The sequence below is a fragment of the Petaurus breviceps genome, unplaced genomic scaffold, assembly GCF_028583685.1.
Source record: "Petaurus breviceps papuanus isolate PSGF00001 unplaced genomic scaffold, PetGlider_PUasm1.0 90925, whole genome shotgun sequence".
Lineage (NCBI taxonomy): Eukaryota > Metazoa > Chordata > Mammalia > Diprotodontia > Petauridae > Petaurus > Petaurus breviceps.
Window position 1 is genome coordinate 36,258,296 of NW_027187380.1, and position 20,279 is coordinate 36,278,574.

The 20,279-nt window shown below is 36.9% G+C and overlaps 1 protein-coding gene across 1 annotated transcript in view; it reads left to right on the forward strand.

The window, feature by feature from the left end:
• DNAH9 (dynein axonemal heavy chain 9) overlaps positions 1 to 20,279 on the forward strand; it is a 531,344-nt gene that overhangs the window by 322,469 nt on the left and 188,596 nt on the right. Inside the window, exons 44-45 of the mRNA XM_069076799.1 lie at positions 14,642 to 14,804; positions 18,005 to 18,128. Of these exons, the coding sequence (XP_068932900.1) occupies positions 14,642 to 14,804; positions 18,005 to 18,128 (287 nt within the window). The remainder of the gene's footprint in view (positions 1 to 14,641; positions 14,805 to 18,004; positions 18,129 to 20,279) is intronic.

Below are 20,279 nucleotides of genomic sequence, written 5' to 3' on the forward strand. Positions count from 1 at the left end.
AATATTAGTCATGTTAAAAGAAAGCAAGAAAAATAGTAAATAAATTGAAAAATGTATGCTTAATCTGTACTTATAGTTGATGAGCTTTCTCTCTGGAACTGGAAAACATTTTTCATCATGAGTCCTTTAGAATTGTCTTAGATCATTGTATACAGTAACTTAGTCTCACAATTATCAGTATTACATTATCGCTGTCACTGTGTAGAGTATTCTTCTGGTTCTGCTCAATTCATTTTGCATTAATTCATGCAAGTTTTCTCATCCATCTTGTCATTTCCTATAGCACAATAGTATTCCATAACAATCATATGCAGCAACTTGTTTATCTCTTCCCCAGTTAATGTGTATCCTTTCAATTTCCAAAAAAAATATGACTGGCTTTTTAAAAAATATATTATTTATCATTTAAATGTCATCTTTTACCCTCTTAAAGTTTATCCAGTCAGATATATAGCTGAATCCTCATGCCAAGTCTATAGCTGAATGTTTAGTAGACTGGACTTATCTTTTTTAACTGAATTATTGCTTATTCTGAACATAATAGTAACTATCCCATTTTGGAGACTGTGGCATGATGAGTCAATTCTGGGCCTTATTATTGTGTGTAATAATAGAAGCTTACATTTTAATAGCATTTTGAGGTTACAGGCAGGAGTGTACTAGTAAAATGTTTAACTACCAGATCTCCTAAAAAGTACATGCATGATACATTTTAAGTTTAATTTGCATTATTAATATTTTTCTATCACTTTAAGTCTAGACAATTAACAAAACAATAAATCAAGATCTGATTTGTATCATTTGTCAAATTCAGTATGATGTATAAATTCTCACTTTGAAACTTTAACAATAGGCTTTTGGAAGCCAATCCAAGCTGGCTACAGCACATTCCTGGTTAGAAAACATTTTAATATTCATCATCTTTTCTTATTCATTTCATTCCTAAGAAATAGGTAATATGAGCATTATTATGACCTTTTTACCAATGAGAAAAACAAAGCTTCATGGCCATATAAGCAGAAAATGGCGGATCCCACATTCCAGACAAAGTCAAGATGGCAGAAACTTCCTCCAAATTCACCGCCAAACAACTACAAAATAACTCCGAAAAACAAATCCTGGAGTGGCAGAATCAACAAAAGGATGGAGTGAAACAGTTTTCTTGCCCAAAGCAACTTAGAAGGTCAGCAGGAAAGGTCTATCTCACTCCTTGAACAAAAGGGCAGTGCAGTTTAGTGCAGGTTCATCCAGTCAAGGCAGCAGCAAATGGCAACCCAGAATGTCAACAATAAGGCCCTGAGCCCCAACACAGGTCAGCAGTGAGACCATAATGCCTGCATCAAAATGGGCACAGGCCAAACTGAAGAGTGTGGAATGATTTTGGACATTAGCCAGGCAGGTTCTGTCATAGCAGTTCCAATTTATTGATCAGAGAGCAGGGTTTATATAATGAATGTAAAGCAATTATCTCTTAGATTCCCATGAGAGAATGTTTAATGTCCTTGTTCATTTACATACATCTGTATGTTTTAATGCCCTTGTTCCCTTACATGCATCTATATCTGGATCATTGCTCAGTTATCACATCCTAAACTCCTGCAAATCAGGAAAAGGTGGTGAGTCAAATCTTAAGACATAATATAGCCTTCATGGGGAACTGGCTTGGGTGAAATCCTGGACCAGATTCTTCCCATGTATGGACCGGGTCAGAAACTAGCCCTCCATAAGACCCCTACCACTCACCACAGCAGGCCACTGGGAAAGCCCCATGCCCACAGCACAGTGGTCCAGCAGTGAGGCCCTGCACCCACAACACAAGAAGTTGGGACAGTGCTTCCTCTACCCCAAGAACAGAGTCCAACTTTAAGATAAAATTAAAGGTCATGAAATAGGCTGTAAAATGAGCAAAAAACAAACAAAAAAGAACAGACTAAAGAAAGTTCTTGGTGAGAGGAAAACCAAAACATAAATTCATAAGTGAACAACAATGGGGTGGCTAGGTGGCACGGTGAATAGAGCACCAGCCTTGGAGTCAGGAGGACCTGAGTTCAAATCCAACCTCAGACACTTAACACAAAAACTAGCCATGTGACCTTGGGCAAGTCACTTAACCCCAATTGCCCTACCTTCCCCCCTCGAAAAAAAAAAGAAAAAAGAAAAAAATAAGTGGACAACAATGTCAAAATGGCTGCATATGAAACTCAATGAAAAATGTGAATTGATATCAGGCCCAAAAATAACTCCTAGAAGAGTTCAAACAGAATTTTTTAAATCACATTTTAAAAGGTAGAAGAAAAATTGAGGGAAAGAAATGAGAAGCTGTGCAAAAAAATTCATGAATAAAAGAGTCAAGAGCTTGGTGATGGAAGTACAAAAAAAATGGGGAGGGGGAAATGTGCAAAATTCACTGAAGAAAACAAACTCCTTAAAAAGTAGAATTGGACAAGTAGAAAAAAAATGGTACAAAAGCTCACTGAAGAAAATAATTTCTTAAAATTTAGAATTGTACAACTGGAACCTAATATCTTTATGAGATAGTAAGAAACAATCAAACAAAATCAAAAGAATGAAAAAAATAGACAAAAAAATGTGAAATATCTCATTGGAAAAATTGACCTGGAAAATAGATTAAAGAGAGATAATTTAAGAATTATTGTGAATCATCTGAAAGTCATGATCAAAAAAAGACCCTGGACATCAAATAGATTAAAGAGAGATAATTTAAGAATTATTGTGAATCATCTGAAAGTCATGATCAAAAAAAGACCCTAGACATCATCTTCCAAGAAATTTTCAAGGAAAATTGACCTAATATCCTAGAACCAGAGGATAAACCAGAAAGAATCTACCAGTCACCTCCTGAAAGCAGTCCCAAAATGAAAACTCCCAGGAATATGATAGCCAAATTCCAGAGTTCCCAGGTCAAGGGGAACATTTTGAAAGAAAGAAACAATTCAAACACCATGGAGCCACAGTTAGGATTACACAGAATTTATCAATTCATACATTAAAAGACTTGGGATATGATATTCTGGAAGGCAAAGGAGCTAGGATTGCCACCAGGAATCACTTACTCAGAGAAACTGAGTATAATCCTTCAGGTGAAAAAAATAGATGTTTAGAGAAATAGAGGCATTTCAAGCATTCCTAATGAAAAGACAAGAGTTAAACAGAAGATTTGATTTTCAAATACAAGGCTGAAGTGAAGCATAAAATGGGAAGCAGGAAAGAGAAACCATAAGGAATTTAGTAAGGTTAAACTGTTTATACCTATATATGGGAAGATGATATTTATAACTCTTTTTTTTTTTTGCTTTTTTGGAGGGGGGAAGACAAGACAATTGGGGTTAAGTGACTTGCCTAAGGTCACACAGCTAGTAAGTGGTAAGTGTCTGAGGCCATATTTTAACTCAGGTCCTCCTGATTCCAGGGCCAGTGTTCTATTCACTGTACAACCTAACCACCCCTGCCAAGACTTCTTTTTAACCCAATTGAACTCCTCCATTCTTATTCTAAATGTATTAATGTATCTGTGCAAAAACTTTTCAGTTTTAAGTAATCATAATTTCTTTTGTAATTGCCTTCATCTCTTGTTAAGAATATATTTCCTACACATAGCTGTGAAAAGTATATGATCTGTTTCTCTCTTAACCTTTTTATTGTATGACCTTTAATATTAAGGTCCATATCTATTGAGACTGTATTATGGGATATTATATAAGACATTGATCTAAGCCTAATATCTGCCAGACTGCTTTCTGGGCTTCCCAGCAGTTTTTATCAAACAAATTTTTCCTGTGCAATTAATATTTTCCAGTTTATCAAACATTGGTTTGTTGAGTCACAAGATATTATTTCTGTTTTTCCCTTGTCTTATCTCTTTTATTGCTCTCTTTATTCTTTAACCAATATCAGTTGATTTTGATGACTGTTCCTTGATAACATAGTTTTATATCTGAAAGTGTTATTACCCCACCCTTGCATTTTTTTTCATAATTTTTCTTGATAGTCAATATTTTTTCTTATTTTTCAAATGAATATTAGTTGTTTTATCAAGTTCTGTTAAAACTTAATCCTGTTTATTAGCTTCTTAAATTTCATTTTTTGACTCTTTTCATTGTTCATCTTTTCTTTTTATGTACTCTAGACCCTCATTTTTGATTCATGACCTGTATAATTATTTGGACTTTTTTCTCTTTATTCATATAATAAAAATTTCCAAGACATTCCACACTGTCCTTTCTAGTCAGTTTCTACCGCTGCTTTGTAAACCTTGTCCCATAGATTCCCTTTCCCATTTTGTTTCACTTTCAGAATAATGCTAATTTTTGTAGGTATAAAGAGGGCACTGCCCCATGGCAGAGCTCTTCTCCTACCACATCCCTGATTATGCAGCCCACCACTGACCTATACCTTCCCTTCATTGTCTGAAAATTTCCCTGGGCCCAAACTTTTCCATTCTGCCAAGTGCCAGTTGCCTTCAGGGGTTCCAACTTTTCCCCTCCTGGTACTTTTCAAACACCAAAACCCCTAAACCACACTCATTGTAAGGTTTCCATCTCCTTTCACAGACCACCTTCTCTTCATTCATAAGAAATTCATCAGTGAAATCCACTTCCACCACCAAAGTAAGGCCTTCTTCCTTTCCCCCCATTTCAGTTCTTTCTTACCCCTCACCCACTCCCCTCTAAATTCTTTTCCTTCTGAGACTACAGGAATTACCAGGCCCTTTTTGCTTACCCTTGGTTTGATCCAAGCACATCAGACATTCTTCTCTATCTCCCTGCTCACCTCCTTGCTTTGCATATACCCTCCATGTTGTAATGTAGTCTCCCCACCTTCCACCCCCAATAAAAAAAAATTGCCTCTAGGCAGAATGATGCCAGGCTGTGACCATAAGCCTTTCATTATAACTAGGCCCAAATCTCTGTTACTTTTACCCTAGCCTAGCCCTCCATTGTCCAGTTACTTCCCACCCTTGATCCTATCAAAATATTTATACCCAAATCTGTTACCCTTAAACTAGCCTAGTCCTCCATTGTCTGTCATCTCCAGGTAGCCTTCAGCTATGTCCCACCCTTAATCCCATTCCTGAAATCTGACCTCAGTCCTGTCATATTCCTCCTTAGACACCTACTCAAGATCCTCCCCAAACCTCTAGATCCTTCCCACAGTTTTTCTGTATATAAGATCCATCTTGCCTCCTTGAAGGTACTGAGATTCAATCTAGCAGAGACTCACTCTCTGTCAGATTGTTCTGGCCACTTGTATTGACAAGCATCACAAATACTTGGGCTCCCTAAGAGTCTACCCATTATGGGAAATATTTAATACACCTTGTTTTACTTTTGCTGAGAGAAGACGAGTCAAATTCATTTGGGAGGACCCAGCATATTGGTATTTTGGGGTCTGGAGCACCCCTAAACCCTAAACCTCAACACTGTTACTGTCCTTGGTTGCTGCTTTTAGTCATTCCTCCTATTGTTTGTAGTGTTTGAAATACAAATAATCTCTTCAATTTGTTTTTTTATTTCTAAAAATGTTTCAAATCCTTTTTCATTACTAAACATTCTTTTATCATGTCTGGTTAAGTTTAGATATGGAAGGTAGGTCACCCTGAGCTGTATTGTAAGCTTCATTGGTCCTTGGAACACTTTATTCCATCCCCTCACGTGTTCTTTTTTTTTTTAAAGGAGTCAGGGTTAAGTAACTTGCTCAAGGTTACACGGCCAGTTATTTCTAGGTGTGGTGCTGAGTATCTGAGCCCGGATTTGATCCAGGTCATCCCGACACTGGAGCCAGTGCTTTTACTTGCTGAGCCACCTGGCCACCCCTAAGCAACTGGGGTTAAGTAACTTACTCAAGGTTATACGGCCAGGTATTTCTGGGTGGGTGCTAAGTGTCTGAGCCCGGGATTCGATCTCCAGGTCATCCTGACATTGGAGCCGCCCTCACAAGTTCTAGTGGGTGTGAAATAGACTTGTGTTATTCTAATGTCTTTTCCTTTGTACTTGAAGGTACTTTTCCTGATCACTATCTGTAAATTCTTTGAATTGGTATTTCACTTTTTATTTTCAGAAGTTCTAAGCAGTTCTTTTCTATTATTTCCTTCATTGTGGTGTTAAGGTTTTTTATCATCTTATATTCTCTGGGAGACCTATATACCCTTAGTTTGTTTCTACACATCCTATGTTTGATGTCAGTTTGTATTGCTTAGGTAGTGAGCATATTTTCTTTTAATGTTATTTGGGGATGGGTTCTTTCTCTTCTTCCAGATTGTCCTTCACTTCTCTTTATTTTCATTCCTAATCCATTATTTTTTCTTTTATTTCTTTGATAAGGCTTGCCATTGCACATTACATTTTTCTATTATGAACGTATTTGTCCTATGTAGGCTGCAAACTCTGCTCTCATAATTCTCGTTTCTCTTTTGAAATACTCAGGAACAACATGTTGTGGTTCCATGTTATCAAATTCCACATGGTCCTCTCTAATAATTTGTCTTCATTTTACAGTATTTATTCATAAATGCCTGAACTCTAGATCTGGAGGTCATATTTCCTTCTGTTCTTACTGTTTTTCCTGTTGATTTCTTTGCTCATGTTTAAGGTCTGAGTTTTCTTCTTCCTGGAGAAAATTTCTTTGAAAATTTCAGCCTTTTTCCTTCCTTCCTTCCTTCCTTCCTTCCTTCTTCCTTCCTTCCTTCCTTCCTTCCTTCCTTCCTTCCTTCCTTCCTTCCTTCCTTCCTTCCTTCCTTCCTTCTTACTTACTTTCTACTATTGTTCACTTTCTATCTCTCCTGTCATGGTGATTTCCTTTCCTTTAAGGCTAGGGCTCAAAGCTTCTCTATCTCCTTCCACACTGGGCAATTCAGGGTTCACCAGCATAGGTCTCTTCCTTAACTGACTTTTAGGTGGACAGAACTGGCTCCAGCCAGTTGCTGAGTTCTTTCCTTCAGTTTTAGTGGGATGCTACATAGTACCACCCCCACACATAATGTCCTGAGCATCTGTTCCTCACTTCTGCTGCTCTTTTAATATGGGTTTCCATACCAGCCCCAAGAATTTGTAGCTTTATCAAACTGTTAATATGGGCTCATCTGTGCACACACACACACACTTACTTGCTACCACCCACCCTTACACTCTGACTGGCACTGGAAAGAGAAAGGGAAGACCCAAGTGTGGAATTAGGTTTTGTTTAAAAGCCTCTGTGGATGTATGTGTTGGGTCTGGTTCTGCTAATACAGTGAGCTCAAGGTCAGTTTGCTGGTTGGTTTTTTATTTTGTTTTGTTTGTTTTTTAATCTTCTGTTGGATTCTGGATTGTATCCTAGACCACAAAGACAGCTGAAGTTGCTTCCTATTTTGCACATTATTTCTATTTTGGAGAAATTTAAGAGGATGTGGGGGTCAAGAAAAATATCTAGTCCTTCATCTTGTTCCTCACACAATCCAGAAGTCCCTGGCTTATGGGATCGTACAGGATGATGAGGTTTCCCCAATAATGAGCTTCCTAGAACATGGTAGAGAAGTCAGAGATGTTCCAGAATCACTGGTGCAGCCAGGTGAGAAATGAAGAAACATTTTGAGCTGAGCCTCCATCTTAAAGAGAGGTTTTAGAGTTCATGGCTTCACTTTTCAATCAGAGGGGCAAACGGTAGTGATAAGGTGGAGTACCAAGGCTAATGGATCTTGCAGGATCCCAGTAATGCACTTCTTGGTACATGTTGAAGTCTGAGATGTCCAAAAGTAATGCAGCCAGGTGAAAAATTAGATGTTCTGAGACAGTATAAATATGATTGCAGATAAGAAAATTTATGTTCAGGTTAAGTAACTTGCCCGAGGTAACACAGATATTTCTTGATAAATGCATGAAGTACTGAGTTCAGTGAACAGCTAGCAGTCCAGTTTGGATGGAATGTAGAATTCACAAAAAGAAGTAATATGAAATTAGACTGGGAGTGTAGGTGGGAGCTTTATAATGGAGCTTCTGGAATCCCAGGGTAAGAAATTTTATTTTATTTCATAAGTATGCTATAAGTGTTTTATTCTACAGACAATGAAGATTTTTGAACATGAATGTAGCATGATCAGCCCTTAGGAAAATTTTTTTTGACAGTTGTTTAGAGGATGGGAGAAGGGAGAGGAATTGAAAACACAGGAGCTATTACAAGGTGAGGGAGAGAGAAAGAGTCAACAGTGACTGAATCTGGGAAACTGGGTGTCTGTGATGATGGTGGCTACCCTCAAAGAAATAGAAGAGTTTAGAGGAAAGACAGGTTTAAGAGGGAAGATATGAGTTCCCTTTTAGATATGATGAATTTCATATTTTTATGGGATATTCAGAAGACAATACCTTAGAGCCATTTTGACAGTGTCACTGGAGTTTAGGAGATATAGTAGGTGTGATTATTGTTGTTGTTGTTCAGTCATTCAGTCATGTCTGACTCTTCATGACTCCATGGACCATACTGTCCATGGGGTTTTTTTTGGCAAAGATATTGGAGTAGGGGGGTGGCTAGGTGGCACAGTGAATAGAGCACTGGCCCTGGAGTCAAGAGGACCTGAGTTCAAATCTGGCCTCAGACACTTGACACACTTACTAGCCATGTGACTTTGGGCAAGTCACTTAACCCCAATTGCCCTCCAAAAAGCAAAAAAAAAAAAGATATTGGAGTGGTTAGCCATTTCATTCTCCTGTGGATTAAGGCAGAGGTTAAATGACTTACCTAGGGTCACACAGCTAGTACATGTCTGAGGCCAAATTTGAACTCAGATCTTCCTGGCTTCAGGCCCAGGACTCTATCCATTAAGCCACCTAGCTCACATTTTACTCATGTAATATAGGTAAGAGAATTCTTGATTTTGAGTCAGAAGTTAAAATCATTATTCCAGTTCTTATTAGTGAGTTCAAATTCTTCCTTTTACAATAACTGTGTGCCTTTGAGAAAGTCCCTTAATTTCTCTGAGTCTCAATTTCTTCATCTATAAAATGAAGATAATATCATCAATAGTACCTACCTCAGAATGTAATGAAGATAAAATGATATCATGTATGTAAAGTGCTTTTAAACCTTTGAGCATTATATTTAAAATATGCTCTTATTGTTATTGCTGTTGTTATTAATGTGCTGTTATTGTTATTGCTGTTGTTATTATTTCTGGGCCTCAGTTTCCTTACCTGTAAAATAGAGTCAGATTATATGATCTCTGAGGTCCCTTATATCTCAGACATTGCTTTATACATGCAGGCCCTAAAGTCTCAATAGCAGCCTGTTGAGAAAACTCTGGTTTTAAGGACACTGGGAGCTATTCATGACCATTGCTTGCTCAAAACTCAAGTTTTTGGTCTTAACAGCCAAACTTCTCCCATGAACAGTGCTGTGTGGTGGTTGATAAGTTGCTCATATTTCTTGTTTTCGTGATTTTAATTCTAGTCCCTTACTTAGTAGGTGTAATCTATTCCCAAACTCCCATCCTTTCTTCCCCTTCATTTGTCTTCTGCTTTCCTCTGACTCATTTCAATAACTGTCTGTTAAATGAAACAGATTGAGCTAATTGCTGTGAACAGAAAGGCAGAAATGATACAATCTCTGCCACCAGGAGTTTACAATCCAATGGAAGGATACATGTACATACATTCATGTGATATGAAATAGAATGGAATTAGCAAAAGGAAAAAAAAGATGAATGAATGAATGAATAAAAAGTTTGTATTGTGTGCCAAATACTGTTCTAAGCATTAATTCATATACACAAAGAATATTATTACATTCTAATGATAGAACCAATAAATATAAAGAATTTATGTCCAAGGAAGAGTATTCTCACCTGGGAAGACATGGAAATGGAGATTAGAGCCATAGAGGTTAATGGATGATTTTTCCAGAAGCATCCATAGTATTAATTGAATATGGTTCCCAGAGCAAAGAAAGACATTATGTCATAGGGAAAGCCAACTGTAAAGCCAGGAAGACTTAGGTTCAAATTCTACTTCTGACACATACTAGCTTTGTGACTTTGTATATCACTTACCCTAAGTTTCTGATATTCATTGGTAAAAGGCGTCTCCTCATCTGGGAGTTGCCTACTTCAGTAGAATCACAATCTAGCCCCAATCCCAGAGCAAGAGGTAAGAATTTGAGGGAGGGGGGGGGGCGGCTAGGTGGCACAGTGAGTAGAGCACCAGCCCTGGAGTCAGGAGGACCTGAGTTCAAATCCAGCCTCAGACACTTCACATACATACCCCACCCCCCCAAAAAATAGCTGTGTGACCTTGGGCAAGTCACTTAACCCCAGTTGCCCTCTAAAAAGCAAAAAAAAAAAAAAAAAGGAATTGGGGAGGAGTGGAAAGGGGGACATAAAATTCCCATTCTTGGTAGTAGGGCAGTTGGCTCTCAGGACAGATAATTTACTGTTATAATCTGTACCCAGAGACCTTGTACCCAGGAGATCATACCTGATTCTGGTAAGTCCCTAGATTTTCTCCCATTCCCATAGAAAATAGAGACAAATGAAACCTCAACTAGTAGATATCTGTCTTTCCTTGTTCTGGGGACAAAGCAACATAGACATTCATTCAAATATACATGGTGGATGGGAACTCCCAGATGACTGGTTAATAACATTTCCCTAAGACTGAATTTCTGATCCACTGTCTTACCTGCCAATACACAGAAACTATACTATAACTTCCCCTGGCATGCCAGAGGGAGAAGCCTAAATTCTGATAACCTGGAATGGGATTACCTCTTCTACTCACTTTTTCTGTTTGGCTAGTAATTGGTAGGCTCAGAAGAGAAGTAATAAGTGAAAGTGACAATGACTGTGAGGCATTTTCTCTCTAGCTTCACTTAGTATCAGTGACCACATAGAGGGTTTAAGTCTAATAAGCTCTTTTTACCCACTCCCTTTTCAATGACTACACCTAGATAAGAGAACCATTCCAGTTCCTTGGATTTTTTAGCCACTTACCTCAAGCTTTGCCCAATCCCATCTCACTTAGGTGATTCACTTCACTCATGTACAAAAAACTGACCATGACTTAGGGCAACATTGTATAGGGCATATTTGTATTTTTAACATGTATTTTTAACAACACAGTAGATAGAGGCAATTTCTGTAGGTGACGTAGATAATTTTCATTAAAAAAAAAAAACTGAAAAGCTTTTGTACAAACAAAATTAATGTATTTACTATAAGAAAGGAAGTAGTTGAATGGGTGAAAAAAAATTGTATTAAATTTCTTTTACAAGGGTTTGGTATCCGATATATGTATGTATGTATGCGTGTATGTATATGCACACCAAGTACTTAGAGGATATGGACAAACAATTCACAAAATAAGAATTGCAAATTATTACCACGTAAAAGAATATTCCTAATCACAAATAAGAGAAATTCAAATCAAAATAATCCTGGGTTTCATTTCATGCCCTGCAAACTAGCAAAGGTGACAAAAAGTGTGTATGTGCATATATATATGCATATATACACAAATATATATGTATATACACAAATATGTATATATACATATATTTGTATGTGTACACATATACATGTGTGTGTGAAAACACAATCATTGGTACATCTTTGGTGGTACTTTGGTTTGAGTTAATCATTTTGGAAAGCAGTTTGGAATTATGCAAATAAAATGACTAAAAAATTTATACCCTTTGGGTATAGATACAGATTTTATTGCTAGTAAAATGGAGTTATTGGGCATCATTGATAAGAAGAAAGATACTGTAAAATATTTATAGCAATATTTTTTGTGGTAGCAAAGAATTAAAAACAGAGTAGATGCTCACAGTTGAGATATGGCTAAACAAATTGTGGTACATAAATGTAATGAAATATTACTGTACTGTTAGAAATTATGAATGTGATAAATACAGAGAAGCATGGATAATTTTACATGAACTGATGCTGAGGAAGTAAGCAAAGTCAGGAAAATAATGTACAGTGACTACAACAATGTAAACAGGAAAGGCAGCACAAAAAAATGAAAAGTTAATGTTGCAAAATCATAAAGAACAAGCATGGCTCAAAAGAAATGAGAGGATATTCCCTTTACAAAGTTGGGGGGTATACAAGTGTGCACTGCATATATTTTCACACTTTTTTGATCTGTTGTTCAATTATGCTGATTTTTTCCTCATCATTTCCATTTTTTCTCTTACAAAATTCTATTTGATATATGTAATGGTTCTTTGGGATGGGATAGGAAATTATATTGGGGGAAATAATGGTGATCTGAAAAACACATCGATTAAAACATCTCAAAAAGTAAATGCTTTTTAAAATGTAAAATAAGTAAATGTTGTGGAATTACAGAGTTCAACATGACCCCCAAAGAAGAGATATGAAAAGATACCTTCCAGGGCAGCTAGGTGGCACAGTGAATAGAGCATTGGCCTTGGAGTCAGGAGGACCTGAGTTCAAATTCGGCCTCAGACACTTAACACAAATCCATGTGACCTTGGGCAAATCACTTAACCCCAATTGCCTTCCAAAAAAAAGATACTTTCCCTGATTTTTTGCAGAGGTAGAAATTATACAGGTATGGAATAATGCATAATTTTTTAGACTTTTCCACTGTATTGATCATTTTTTTTCCTCTTCTTCCTGACTTTTTCTCCTTTTTTCCCCTTAAAACTATTCTTTTCATATAGGATGACTTTCTAGGAAGTGGAAATGGAAAAGATATTAGGAGAAATATAAATGATGAAAACAATAAAAATTCATTTAAAAATAAATTAAGAATAAATGAACAGAGATAGAGGAAAGGAAAAAATTAGTATATGCCCATTTTATAAATTTGAAATCATCAATGATTTATGCTCACAAAGAACTTAGAAATTATTTAGTCCAACTCTAATTTTTTCAAAGGAAGAAATAGAAGCCCAGTGTCACACTGCTAGTTAGTAGGCCTGTATTTTATTATCCTGCATTAATTTCCCCCGTGGGGTTTCTCAACACTGAGAGATTAGGGCTCAGTGTCTACAGAGAGGGGGGTTTATGTCAGTAATACAGATCTTTTGTAGCCTGGATCTTCTAGTGGTTGAGAAGAGAGCACAGAAGACATATTCATATGGATAATGAGTCATTCAGGTTCATCCTTATCTACAAGGGCACAAGTAAAAATCAAAGAGTTTTCACTAACAAGGAAATAAAAGCCATTGATCATGCCCATATCATCTCTGAGGACAGTACTGTATCATAGGTAGTACCTAGGGTGCCTCCTGTCTTGAGGAAATATGTGAAGAAATGCCTTGAAGCCCAGAACAAGGAGCCAGGAAATGGGGTGGGAAGAGGGAAGGGGGGCTGGGGGCCGTTGTAGAAAATGGCAAAGAGCTAAAGCAGCCAGGACTCTAAGGGAAAATCCATGGCAATTCATAAGAAGCAACTTCCAATGCCATTCCTGGGAGCACCAAAGATAGAACTCCTGTTGTCCCAGACATCTTGTTTGAGGAGAAAGCTGATTAGGTCACTGAATCCCCAGTCCCATCTCTGACTCTGTAGATCAGTAGTAGTACACAAATGATAGAGGGTATCCTAGTGAGGACCTGCTACCTACAGGAGACAACAAAGCAAATCCTAAAATTGATAAATAAGTTCACTTTTCCACAAATACCAGCAGATAATGCAATGGATTTGTTTGTTCACTATTAAATCAAATTTTGAACCTAGACCTTAAAATCCAATCCAAGATTGTCTCTTCATCATACTAGTAGGAAAAATGGAAACAAAAGAGAAAAACAACTGGAATCTTCAGTTCTCTCTTGCCTTTTTGATACAATGCAAATAGCAGTTCACACTCTTGTCTCCAGCCTATTTTTCAGATGTAATTTACATTGATCTCTTTCAGGAACTCTCTTTCAGGAATTTTGCAGTCAAGCTGACCTCCTTGCCATTCCCTGAACTTAGCATTTCTTCTTCCTCCTATATGTCTGGATATACTGTCCCTGATGCCTGAATTGCACTTCTTTAATTCCACAACATAAACTCTTTGCTGTTGTTCAGTCATTCGCTGGTATCCAACTCTTTGTGACCCCATGGACCATAGCACACCAGTCCCTTCTATCCTCCAGTATCACTGAAAGACTGTCTAAGTTCATGTTTGTTGTATATGTCTTAGTTTCCTTCAAAGCTCAAAGTGAATGTCATCCCCTATTCTGCCATTTCTGATTGCCCTGGATTTTTGTGCTCTCTTCTCAAATCATCTTGTATTTACTTACCTCTTTACATAATGAATCCTCTCCCCCCAGAATGTAGTAGATATTATTTTGCTTTTGTCTTTAAATTCTCAGCTCAGTGCCTTGCACATAGTAGTTACTTAATAAGTGTTTGTTAAATTAAATCGAATTATTGGCAGACTTGAAATTCAGCTTCAATGACTCATGACTCCCAGGCCAGTGTTATTCCCACTGTTTCTCAGCTGACTTTAAAAAAATCAATGAGTTTTAAAGTTCTTAAACCATTGTTATCTTAGACCTGGTTATCTCCATTTCTTTTATATAGCTCAACATTTAACAATATGTAGAAGAAAAATAAAATTTTCTAAAAAATAAAAATATATTTCTAAAAAGTAAATTAAAAAGGTTTTGGTCTGTTTTCTTTTTTGTTATTTCTCTTTAGTTGCCGTATCAGTCGCCTCCTAGAATCCCCAAGGGGAAACGCTTTGCTGGTTGGAGTAGGTGGAAGTGGTAAACAGAGTCTGACAAGACTTGCAGCTTTCATCAGCTCCATGGATGTTTTCCAGATCACTCTAAGGAAAGGTTATTCTATTTCTGATCTTAAGGTAAGAGCAAAGTCAAGCCAGTAGGAGCATAGACATCTCTTTTTCCTACCATCTCCCTTTTATCTAGATATCTGGTTTTAAAATGTCTACATTCTATAACACAGGGCAGCATAAAGCAATGGACAGAGACGTGGCCTCAGAGCCAAGATTGAACCACAGGTATTAGAGTTCAAGTCCCACCCCTGACATACACTAGTTTTGAGACCTTGGTCAAGTCACTTAATTTCTCAGTGCTTTAAGCAACTCTCGAAGACTCTTAAATTTCACAGAAAGGGTCAATCTGTATTGATAAACTGAACTTCCTTAATCTGGTCATTCCCTATATCAGTGAAATCATATATCCAAATCCTGTTGCCTACAGTCTACAATTTTTTCTAGTTCCTACTTTTTGGCACACTTAATAAGTCTTTACTACTCTTCTTTCCATAGTTCTCCTTTATATTCCATGTTTCCCTTTAATGTGACTTTTCTTCAATAAGTCATGTATCAGAGCTTCCAAAGGTTCAAAAAAAGTAATATATTACAGAAATTGTAGAGGAAAGGTATGATATCTGTAAACTTATTCTGATATTCCAAAAGATCACCCTGATGATTCATAAGGGTAGAAAGTCAATTTTAGTATAGGGAAGTGAAACCACTGAGAAAAGTTTCTGTCTAAAGCAAAAATAAAGTGAGCAGTAAAGGAACAGATATACCTGAGTCTTTAGTGAGGGAAGATCCAATTTTAAAAAGCAGCTTTGATTAATGTTATATTTATTCTAAGATCAACATCTTAGGCCCTATAGTCACTTAGATTATCTGAAACTTCAGATATTTTATATGTCATCTAAACAAAGAACTTTTGGGCAAATAGCATTTCCCATGGCAGGAGTCACAGGAAACCAAGGTATTCCTTGCACATATACATAGTTCCTTATCCAGTAGTCCGGACAATATGTTTCCTCTGTCCATCAACAAGCATATTTTAAGTGCCTTTTATGTTCCAGGTACCAAGGATGCAAGGACAAAAAGTGAAACAATCCCTGCTGTCAAAGAACTTTTATTCTACTGTGGGAGACATCATACACATACACACACATACACACACACACACACACATATGATGCATATGTACCCATATATATGTATGGAATGGAAATAGGAAAAAGGAAGGGAGTTAGGGAGGAAGGAAAGAAAGGCGGGAGGGAAATTTTGCTGGGGAATCACTAACATGTGGAGAAAAGATTTCACATATGAGGTGTCACTTGAGCTAGTCTTTGAAAAAAAGTAGAAGTTTTAACCAGTGAAGGTGAGAACAAAGGACAAGAGAAATTTCTTTGGTCCTGGAATGGAGGATAGGGTGGAATTTTGATGACCAATTATTGTAATGAATGTTTTCAGTGACCAGGGAAGTTGTAAAGCCAAGCACAAGCAGCTTTCCAGAGGACTGCTGCTATGAACAGCTTTTAAGGTTCTTACTACACAGTATAGTGAACTCTCTATTCATTAACAAATTAAGGCAAAACATTCACAGAAATCACAGTACAATATCCACAATGTTATGACCTAACAACTTATCACTAAAATGGCCACATAGTTTTCACCAAAGTGGTTACATAGTTTTAAGCAAAAGATAATATTCATTTAGTAATACAATCATTCTTAAGGAGGCAAGCCTCCTTAATTGACACAAAGTACAGAGGTCAAAAGCTCGACACCCCTAGGTCACAGTCTTAATCTCTTCAATCAAAAAGTCTTCTTTCTTCTTGATTGGAGATTAGTTTTGAATCATCCTTAATTAGTAAGACCTTAACTCAGTCATCCAATTGTAAAGGTCAAAGTTCTCCACCCTTAGTAAATTATGATCTTCTCAGTTTGCATTAAATACCCAAGTAGAGGTCTTTTCATCTTGACTTGAGGCTGGCTCTCAGCTTCCATGGTTCCAGCTCCTTCCAGTTTCTTGTCCAGTTCCTGTTCCATAAGGAAGCTCACAGTGTCTAGTCCACCTCAATTCCTTCACAATTTCTGTTCCTAGGAAGACAAAGCTTAACAAAGCCACACTAACATTCATGCACATTGCCAGCATCCTCATCAATTCACTTTCTGCCTGTGAAATCAACATAGACCCAATAACAAGGTCTGAGGAATCAACACAAACTATCAGTGTAGTCCCAGGACCTCTAAAATCATCAGCAAGACCCTCCTCCAGGGTGTCTGTAAACATATAACAAAAAAATCCTCTTTTAGGGTTTCTGAACCAGCAACAATGTCCCATGGCTTCTATAGCAACAGCACCATCCTCTATCAGCAGACAAATCTGACAAAGTAACATCAAAACAGACAGACAAAGTACCAACACCACAGCCATGCCTCCTCCCAGTTCTCTTCTCATTTCTCAGTTCTTTTCAATTCTCAGTTCAGTCCTCAGTTCTCATTTCTTTTCCCAGTTCTTCTCGGTTCTCAGTTCAGTTCTCTTCTCTCTCTCAGGCAGTAGCAGCCCAGCCTCCAGATACTCTCAGAAGTTCTGGCCTCTCTCAACTTGGGCTTTTCCTTATATAAAGCATTAGCTCCTCCCTGTTCTGCCCCTTCCTGTTATGTCAAGAAGTCCATCCTACTGTGGGATTCACAAGTTCTAGATCTTAATACTTTGCTTGAACTAAATGCTAAGTACCTGTTTAATTGCAAATACAAGGGGCATTGAAGATCTTCAAATCCCCATTACCATTACAGAAGTACCCTCATGCTTTGGAGGAGGCCAAGGAACAAGGATCACAAAGACTTATACAGGAATCGTAACAACTGTAGTATCTAAAAATGAGTAGTATTGTCTAGTTCAGTTTGTATTCTTCAATTAGAAGTGAGCACTATGACATTCTTGTAGCTGCAATGTGATGGGCCAGATGGGAGTGAACTTTTACTGCAGAGAAGTACAGTACTAAGCAGCTTATTTCTAAAATAAAATTTTGAGTTTTTTTCAATGAACAAAAATTTATTTTCCCTTGTTTATACTCCCTAGTCCCAATACCTAGAGAAAAACAAAGAAAAACAACTCTAACAAATATACATCATCCAGCAAAACAAGTTTCCACATTGGCCATGGCGAAAATGAGCGGTTTCTTCTTGACACCTACTGGTATCTTGAAAAATTTCACACTGATATAAACAGGAAAATAAAACTGAAACCCACCATTTCTTAGTGTTCTTCATGGCTATCTCCACAGATGGACCTGGCCAACCAGTGCCTAAAAGCTGCAGTAAAGAATGTAAGCACTGTGTTTCTCATGACAGATGCCCAAATTGCTGATGAAAGGTTCCTTGTCCTCATCAATGATCTGTTAGCATCTGGTAAGAAAACTATTTTTCCATTGTCTTAAATCCTGGGGGACCAAGACACTGTCCATCTGTGGGAAGTGTCTTTTGAAAGGCTTATAATGTGAAAGAAGTTGATTCAGTTTGTTCCATTTGACCCTAGAGGCAAGCTAGAAAAAACAAGTAGTAACAGCAATAGAATAGATTTCACTCAGTATAAAAAGAAATGATCAGAACTGTTTAAAAGAGGAATAGGTTGTCTTAAGAAGTAGCATGTTCTCCTGATTGAAAGTCTTTTAGCAAAATATGAATAATCACTTTTTTGAGTTTTTTATTCAGATACAGGTTGGATGAGATGGCCTCCAAGATCTTTTCCAATTCTGAGATCCTATAATTCTTTAACAAGATTTGTACAAGAAAATTCTTTATCCCAAAAATGTTTTCTTCTGAGGGGCTTTCCTCCCATGCCCTTGGAAACAAAGAAAATAATCACTCTGGAAGTGAAAGTCAGAGAATCACAAAAAGTCAGGGACTGAAGTTAATTTGGAGCTCCCCAAGCAACAAGCAAGCTGAAAAAAAATTTAAACTGAATGCCAGTCAAGTCTCAAGGAAATTGATCTTTTAGCCACCTTTCATGACACCTTACTAGTAAGCCTTTGTTTGGAAGGAGTGAAAAAAGTAAAGAGGGCATCCCCAGGAGATGGCAAATGGTCATACATATCTCAAATATAAATTAATAAGGACATGGACCCACTCTTGGACATGGACTGGGAGAATTAATAGGAATTAATTGAACAGGAGAGTTAAATAACCTGTCCTTTGGATTGATGGAATTACAAGATCGTATGATAGAGGGTAAGAGTCATGTATGTAAATCCAAAGCCTGAAGTTAAAGTCCCAGTTGCACAACTTACTGTTGCTGTGACCTTATGCAGATCTCTGGGCCTTGGTATCCTAATCAGCAAAATAATGAGGATGGACTAGTTGATCTTAAGGCTCATTTGGAAATCTAGGATCTTTCCAGGCTAAATGACAGGAAATGGGAAGTTTTTTCCCCAACCTTGTTCAATCCTTGTTTTGTTGACATTGTCTCTGTGTATTGTTCTTCAGTATTCAGAAGGCATAGCTAATAAAGATAGTAAAGAAGACTGGATGAAAATTCTTTAGAGAGAAGATAGAGACTTTAGCAATACAAGTCTACCTGAAACTGTCATGGAAACCTATTCTTTTTTAATTTTTTAATAGTTTATTATTTTTATGTCAAATAACAAGTATTTTTAATTAATCTCTCCCTTTTACTACTCCCCACCTCCATTGAATAATTTTTTTAATATTCCTCAATATATAGCTTCATAGTCCAGCAAAACAAATTATGACATTGGCAGTGTCTGAAAATCTGTCTCTTTCTGCATTTTAAGTTAATCACTTGTTTCATCTTCTTTCTTTTGAACTCCCAGTTTATCATTGCATTGACCAGAATTCTAAAGTCTTTCAAAGTTGTTTGTATTTATAATATTATTGTTATTGTATAAATTGTTCTCCTAGTTCTACTAACTTTGTTGTGCTGCATCCATTTATATAGGTCTTTTACTCTGAAACTTTACATTTCATCATTTTTTATGGTACAATAAAATTCTATGACATTTACATACCATAGTTTGTTTAAATATCCCCCAATTAGGAAGACTTCCCTTTAGTTTCTAATTATTGGCTACCACAAAAAAAGAACTTCTGTAAATAGTTTTATACATTTAGGTACTTTTCTTCTTTCTTTGATTTCTTTGGGTATAAGCCTACTAGTCAGATAGCAAAGTTTAATAATTCTCTGGTTATGGTTGCAAAATGCTTTTCAAAATGATTGGACAGCACCACCAGCTGTGCGCTTAGTGTATTTGTTTATCCCCCAATATTTGTCATTTTTGCCAGTCTAATAAGTGTATTGTACTTTGCACTTTGCTGATTATTCATGATTTAGAAGATTTTTTTTAATGTTATTGATGATAGATTTGTTTTCTTCCATTTGAAACTACCTGTTCTTATTCTTTGACCAAAATTTTTGTGTTAGAAAATAGTTATTACTCTTAGATATTCTAATCACTTCCTCATATATCTTAGAAATCTTTATCAGAAAAAACTTGTTGCAAAAAACAATTCCCAGTTATCTGTTTTGCTCTTAATTTTTGCTAC